The sequence below is a fragment of the Prosopis cineraria genome, unplaced genomic scaffold (assembly GCF_029017545.1).
Source record: "Prosopis cineraria cultivar Desert tree isolate PC_DT_omini unplaced genomic scaffold, ASM2901754v1 PC8, whole genome shotgun sequence".
Taxonomy (NCBI): domain Eukaryota; kingdom Viridiplantae; phylum Streptophyta; class Magnoliopsida; order Fabales; family Fabaceae; genus Prosopis; species Prosopis cineraria.
The window spans coordinates 4,682,474-4,690,300 of NW_026555339.1; the positions used below are offsets into that span (position 1 = coordinate 4,682,474).

General features: G+C 34.6%; 1 protein-coding gene across 3 annotated transcripts; it reads right to left on the minus strand.

Annotated features, from left to right (window-relative positions):
* Window positions 1-2,965: 2,965 nt before the first annotated feature.
* On the minus strand, window positions 2,966-7,606 carry LOC129318529 (GDSL esterase/lipase EXL3-like). 3 transcript variants are annotated; one of them, XM_054963359.1, is made up of 6 exons: window positions 7,069-7,605; window positions 6,731-6,861; window positions 6,388-6,622; window positions 5,514-5,771; window positions 5,244-5,435; window positions 2,966-3,290 (listed from the first exon to the last, which is right to left on the minus strand). In XM_054963359.1, the coding sequence occupies exons 1-6, from the start codon at window positions 7,364-7,366 to the stop codon at window positions 3,271-3,273; spliced, it is 1,134 nt and encodes a 377-aa protein (XP_054819334.1). In that variant the 5' UTR covers window positions 7,367-7,605; the 3' UTR covers window positions 2,966-3,270. The 3 variants fall into 3 exon arrangements, with proteins under 3 accessions (XP_054819334.1, XP_054819333.1, XP_054819335.1); XM_054963358.1 differs by lacking the exon at window positions 2,966-3,290 and adding an exon at window positions 3,807-3,947 and having other exon boundaries at window positions 7,069-7,606; XM_054963360.1 differs by lacking the exon at window positions 2,966-3,290 and having other exon boundaries at window positions 5,251-5,443; window positions 7,069-7,606.
* Window positions 7,607-7,827: the final 221 nt, after the last annotated feature.

The window sequence follows — 7,827 nt, forward strand, 5'->3', positions numbered from 1 at the left end:
CGTCAACAATTGCATTGAAAGCCTGGTTCAGTTTTTGTAAAATGCGGTCCACTATTCCTTATAAATTTGTAAATCAAAATAGAAGACCCATCTCAGTTGACACATATCTTAATAATTTCCTCTTTTAGCTTATACTGGAGGCATGGGTTAGTAACCACATGTAGCTGTGCCTCGTTAGTCATTTTGTCAAAAGCCGGGGGTCCCAGAAGTGATTCTATTCTTTTGTTTTGTTTTGTTTTGTTTTGTTTTTTTTTTTTTTTGTTGAGAAGGGAACAAAGAAAAATGTACATGCACTACTCGTGTTCATTGGCTGTCGCCCTTCATTTCTCAAACGTGGATCCGTCCCTACTCGTTTGGCCTGATAATAATTAAACATATAAAATGTATTGTTAATGGAAATCGACCACCCAAAAATGAAGCAGTGAATAAATAAGCTAATAACCGTGAAAGAATATTATATTTTAATTTAAAACTTTAAAATTCAAGTTTACAATCCTTGTGTTTCAATATTAAGGTTTATTTTTATTCCCAACATTTTTTTCAAAGTGTTGGGCATCCTACAAGTATAAATGGGACAATTTTTTTTAACTATTTTTTAAAGAGCAAAAAAATCATCTCACGCTATGCATATATATAGTGCATGGGGCTTATATATAATGACATGAATATAAGACCCTGACTATGTCATTCAATGTTAATTATGCTTTAAACTATTTTTTTAGGGGTGATAATTATTTAAAGTTTTTGGTCAATGTCCCTAGAAAAGTAGTTTGGGAGCAAATTGACACCAAATAATATGATTAGTTAGAATCCCATCCATTATTGTGTGTGCGCGCCCCACACATGTTACATTAACAAAAAATTATAAAGTTAATGATTAACTAATAGAAGGATATTTTGCTCATCGAAAAAATAGTGTAGGAAAAAAATTGCCTCGCTTATTCATACAAGTTGCTCAACGCTCTTTGAAAAAAGTTTAGAAATAAAAATAAACTTTAATTATTTATTTTATTACATACTAGTTATTAAATTTGACTTTTATTCAACATGAACAACCCCTCAAGTGTGAGTTTGCTTTTTCAAGTCCTAGGTAAAATTGGCTTTGATACTACTTGTTAGATAGGAATGAAAGTAAGAGGAGTGAAAAATTAACTTAAAATCTCAAAATTTAAATTTATAAATCTTTTTACTTTATTATATATTAATTATTTAAGCCTAATTTTTATGTACCCTTACACTTAGACAACTTAATATATAAAATTATTTTAGTTGATCATTTAGCATGTACATATGTAACCTTTAACAATTTCCGTCACATAAACTAAGCACACGTTCAAATTAATCGCTTGGAAGAATAAGAAACATAATCATCACTTCATATGCATGTCCTCATAACTTAGTTCAAGTTTTAAGGGAGGCCATTTTTTGCATGTCTAAGGTCCCCCTCGAGCTCATCATTCAATGAAGCACTTTGAATAGCTTCCAATGTGAAGAAAAATCTGGCGTGATCGCGCACTTGATCGGTGCTTGAGAGGTTACAATAAAAGAAGTCTTTTGAATGACAAGACCGCAAAGGGAATTGTGGTGGTGGAAGGAGCTAGGAAGGTACGGGTTAAGGAAAGGGCGAAGAATCCAATGCTCCTTAACAAAGAAATGTATGTAACATGGCTTGTAGAGTGGCCCAGCGGGCTTGCACCACTTCTGGCTGTCGACCTTTGAACATGTTTGCATTCATGACCATACAGTACATGTACCGGTGAAACTAAATCACCCAATAACCTCCATCCACATTTCATAAAATTCTCTGTCTGGAGGTTCATCTATTCTCATTTATGATCGTCATCACTAGAGAATTTTGAATTTCCCAAACCTTTTCCTTTTTCTCCAACCATTTATAAAGGGTCCGGAAATTAAATAAAAACGCGCCTTGCAGGACTTGTAGGAAACACGCATATATAAAGTCTAAAAAATATAATTGTGAATATAGTATATGAACTTGAAGAAGATCCCTTACTTAGCTGATCTAAAGAAATAAAGAGAGTAAAATCTTCAGCCTACTTTACCATCAACTTTCGGCGAATAAATGAGAGAGCTGTAAAAAGGAGGTATACCACTATGTTTTTCTCTTGGTTATGGATAACATATATTCCTTAAGTTAAAACATATCTTACATTTTTTAAAAAGTTAGATATTTAAAAATATAAGGCATTTTTAATCTTTTTAGGTGTAATTGTTGCATTTTTTTTAAAGTGCCCCTATTGATGATGACTTTATATTTATCATAGAGTATTTGATAGAGATAAATATAAAAAGATAGGGTTAATTTAAAAGTAAATAACTACTTTATTGAAAGGTAAAATTTAATTAAAAATACCCTACATTTTTTTAATGAAAGAAGTACTATTCTTATGCTTGTTTTATAAATAAGAGTAATGGAATTAATATAATTCTCTTACTATTTTTATTACAGTTAGATTGTAATAGCAAAATCATTGATTGCTACTAATTAAAGAGTTACAGGTTGGAATTTTTAAGGCTTAGTTTGGTTGGGAGGTTTTTTGAAGAAAGGAAGAAAGGTTACTTGGTTGGAAAAGTTGAAGGTGAGGGGAGGCAAATTTTCTCTCTCCCCTCCCCTCACCTCTCCTTATTTTGCTGCCCTCCAATTGGATAGTTTTTGGAGAGGAGAAAAATTTTATTACTAAAATGTCCTTGTTAATTTTATTATATTCTAAATATCATTGCTTCAATTAAATAACAAACATGACACTACTTCCATGTGCCATCCACTATCTATTATCAGCTGCTGTATATATGTCTTCAATTCCAACCCTAATATATTTTTCTGCCAAAAAATATATTTAAAATCAATGAGATGATTTGTTAAAATTAATCAAATAACCTTTTTTTTTAAAAAAAATTCCATATTGGTCAGGGGAGCAGTGTCTTCGCTGAGCTATGGGGGCTCAAACGGGCCTGGGATCTAAGGTGGAGGAGAGTGGAAATGGAAACTGATTGCTGGGAGGTGGTGGAAGTGCTAAGAGACGAATATTGCTCTAATCATCCTGACCGTTGTCTAATAGCAGAGATTCAAGGAATGTTGGGAAGAGAGTGGACTGTGAAGGTGAATTGGTGCAGCCGAGATGCTAACTGTGTTGCTGACATTCTTGCAACGAAAGCATTGGCGCAGGATGAAGGTGATGTGTTTTTTTTTTTTTTTTTCCCGAATCCTCCAGATTGTATTTCGGAAGCTTTAGTTTCTGATTTAAGGGCTTAATGCTCTAGTGCGTTTTCTGTATAAAAAAAAAACCAGAATTTATCATAAATAATTTTCTAGTTGAATATCATAAATAAACGAGATAAAATATTTTTAGATTCAAAAATTTAACATAAATTCTAATATAAATACCTTTTTCATAAAAAAAATGAATAAAACAACATAAAAGCATATATGTCACTTTATAATTAATAAGCTGCCCTTCCCTTCTGAACTGAACAAAAATGATTAAAACCCTGCTCATTCCAAACTAAATAAGAGTTCACTGAAGCTAAATGCCTAAATCCCTCCTCACACCTCCCTTTCCCTCCCCTTCATTAACCTTCCCTCCCTTTCCCTTTTTTGAACCAAACCCTGTGTAAATGGGCATATATTACATAATACATGACATAGATATATAGTACGTGATCTGTTCTGATGAACTTAATGTTAAAATAATAATAATTGCTTAAAATAAAATTAGAAATTCACATTAATTAATTAATTAGTGTTAATTCACACATTACATTTGTTAGATTTACAAACTTCAATATTATTGGGAACCAAGTCAATCAATATTATTGGGAACCAAGTCAATCATGGCACTGTACATTACAAAGATGCGTATCTGATCCACCACGCCTGCCATGGAATTCTACAGTGCGCGGGATACAATGAGCCGCATCATGTTGTTCTGTACGTGAGAGTATGAACAACAAAGTGCATCAGTTAAGAATTTCAGAAACTGTTCGATAGATGATCTACGGGTTCTTTATTAGTCTGCTGCTCTTTTCGGATGGTTCTAGTTATTCAGCTCTCACTACTGGCCTTCATTAAACAAAAAACAAAAAACCGTGGGTGGGTGTGGCTCTGAATTGATTCAATTCATGAGAGCCTCCTCACTTGAGGTCAACTTTTGGTGCATGCATGGTCCCTGTCATGTCACTAATTGTTTTATAAGATATCAAATGACTCATGTTACCAACACAAGTTTAAGTTTAAGGAAAAGCTTGTTATAAAAAAGATTAATTTGTTGAGAGAAAAAATCCCTCACATTTATAAACCACGCTTATCTTGTGAGGCTTTTCAATGCAAGTCTTATAACAATGTACTCCTATTCTATGAGTGACCACTCAATAAAATTAAAGCATAAATGTCACGAGTATTGGTGTGGAAAAGAAGAGGAAAAGGGGGAGGAAGAGAAAAGAGAAAGGGAGAGAGAAATAAGGAGAGAAAAATGATAGAACTTTATATAATAATAATTCAAAATTGAGTACAAATGAAAACTTTAACTCTAAAAAGAATAAAAGAATGATAAAATAATAAATTTAAATCCTAAATAAAATTTAAAAATATATTGACAGAATAATAATATCTTATTTATTGGGCATAAATAAATTTAAGATAATGATATATAATAAATCCTAATACTAATTGATAAAAATCCTTATTCAAATTTCTCTACTAAATAATTATAATATTTTAATTACTCATTATCTCATATTCCATCATGTATAAGTTTAAAGGAAAAATCATCTCAAAAAGTATATGATAACAGAAAAAAAAAATAACATATTGATGGAAGAAGCTTTTAAATTTATAAACTTCACTTTTTTTGTGAGAAGGCTCTTGAGATGGAACACGTAATATAGAAGCTCTTTGGTGCTCCTCATCTTTCACGTGAGATTAATTATGGAGATATGCTCTCCTAAGTCCTTACCCGCATCAGAAGAATATAAAACTCAACGAGGCTAAATTACTTGAAACTTGCATGCACTTTTATTGATTCACTTGCTTTTAATTAATCACCAGATACGTACTGAAATTTTAGAATATAATTAATTACGCACCAGGCTAGTTCGTGAATTAAACATAAGCAACATATGCACACGGTAATACACGCATTGAAATTCATAAACGAAGAGATGCAGACGTAGAAAGAGGAACATGGAATGTAAAAAGCGGTGAGAAGAGAGAATTCAATGAATACCGCGGGAGTAGTCATCGGCGTATTTTTGAAGAAGGGGAGGAATGAGCTTTCTGTAGGTTGCTTCGGTGGGATGGTAAGTGTCCCAAAATATATAATTTTGAATGTCTGGACAAGTTGGAGTGTATCGGTTGCACAGAATCGCCGCCTCTATTATGCCCGTCCCGCAGCATCCCCGGTCCGGCACTTTATAACCTGCCCTTCTAAATATTTAATTAATTACTTGCACGTGCAAGCAGGAAATTAATTAATTATATTAATTAACAATAATACCATATTTTTTGTAGTTGATGATGACATCAAGTAGAGGGTTGTAAATATCAACGTAACGGAGAGTGCTATTGGGAAGACGGTGTTCCAGCTCCTCCAAGCGCTTTTCCAGCTTGCAGTTAAATAACTTGGCTGCTTCGTTTTCCTTTTCTGAACATTCTCTCTGAATTCCTCCGCCTAGGGTTCTCTGTGACGGCACACACCCAATCGGAGCCGCCCCGAATACTCCTATTCTTCTTGACCCCACCTCCTCATACAATCCTTCCCATGATAACAATAACTGATCAGAATGGAAGTTGGGGAGAGACGACATGTGTCATGTGCGCATAGAATAATTGGAAAATTAATCCCTAAACTTGCTATTCCTATAATTTTGACTTGGTTTTCCCAATTCCTAAACTTTTAGTTGGTGTAACTCACTTCTCATACTTTGACTCAATTGAAATCTAGTTCCTATATTTTCACTAGACGCAATTGCTAATGGCTTTATGGCTTAACAGTCTGTGAGCCTTTCAGTAAGTGTGAAGTCGTGTGTTTAATCTCGCTTATGACCTTAAATTGCTAGTGTCTGCCTTTCTATTTTTTTATTAAAAAAAAAGCTTGATGTAATTTAATTCCTATAATTTTTAGTTATTTAAAACATCAATTTCTAAGTTTCATCAAATAATTTAGTCCTATAATTTTATTTTGAAAAATATAGGAATCAACTTTCAATGGTTAAATTATTAGGATTGAATTGTAATGAATTTAAGTTTAGGGATTATCAAAGAGATTGAGTTGCATGGATTCAAAATTTAGGGACCAATTGTAATAGAGTGACGATTAAATGAACTAAAAGATTAATTCTTTCTAAAAGAAGTACTGAGCTCATGCGACACCTTGACGATGTCGGAGGCAGCGTTGACCATCAAGTCAGTGTAAGCGGGAACATCGTACTGGAGTTGCCTGGTGCTAGCACCATAACATGTGTTGGCTATATCGTCGCTGCCCGCCACCACCAGAACCAAACCGTTCTCCAATATGAACTTTGTTCGTTCCTCTCCAACCATCCCTCTTATCTTCTCCGTGTAATCCTTGAACTCTTTTACTTGATCCGTCATTGCTGTCGCTCTCTTATTTTCGTACATATAATCCAAATCCAACACATCACCTCGTTAATAGAGGAAGTTAATGAGATCAGAAATATATATATATATATATATATGTGCATGTACACATACTGCTGTTCGGGAAGTGACAGGATCATATCCGGCGGCGGCGGAGGCAAAGTTGACTCCGGTGAGCAGATCTTGAGGCTTGAGATTTCGATTCTTATACGGCGGCAACAGCTCCTTAATTCCCAGTTCCTCAACTGACAGATACAATAGAATAATAAGATCGTGGAAAATCGTGACTTCACTGTTGGAATTATTTGACTGTACGTCCTTATCAAGACAGATGATCAAGAGGTGTGCTACGTTGAAAATGATTATATGGAGTACTGTATTAGCACGAGAGATAGATGAGAGATAAGTAACTAATCAAGAAATTAATTAAAGGATGATCAGGAAAAAAGAACCTATCAAATCAGAAGGAACTTTTCCGTTGCAACAGCGGCCGGTGGAGACGCCTCCTTTGAAGTCTCTACCATAAGGAGGATAATTGCACTTAGCCAGCGAGACCAGGTCGTTGTTGTTGCCGGTGTCCATGATGGAGTCTCCTAACACGAACACTGCCGGAATTATCAAATTTGGCGGCAGTTTCACCCGACCCTTGGCTTCCCTGCACCATCCTCCTAATAATAATAAGATCACTGCCATCATTCCGACTGCCAAACTTGAACAACGACACGGCGGCGCCTTCACGAAAGCCTCCATCGTCCTATGCTGAGAGAAACACTGGAAAGCAACAAATACGGCACAAGTATTTGTAATCCGTTGCGTGTTTCCCACGATTAATAACCAAAGTGCCACACTTGCGCGGTCATATATAGATAGAATATGGCGTCACTTTGGCCATCTAATGCACGCTTGAGAAGATAAAATATTGTCTCCTATCAGAAATTACACCCCCGAATTAGAAAGCCTGGACGGACTATCTTCCGCTTACTCGTTTTATCCCAAAATATGAGATAAGCTGTTACAGTTTCAGGTCTTTAAGGTGCAGTGCATGCGAAAATGACTTCCGTATTCAGCTAACGCCTGCAATTTTGGAATTATTTTTCCCTCTTTACTGCACGTCTACTCTAGCTAGTTTGACTAGTTTAAATCAAATTTTATTAATGATACAAATTAATCGACGATTTTAAAAGTCATTAAATTTAAACTATACAAGAAGC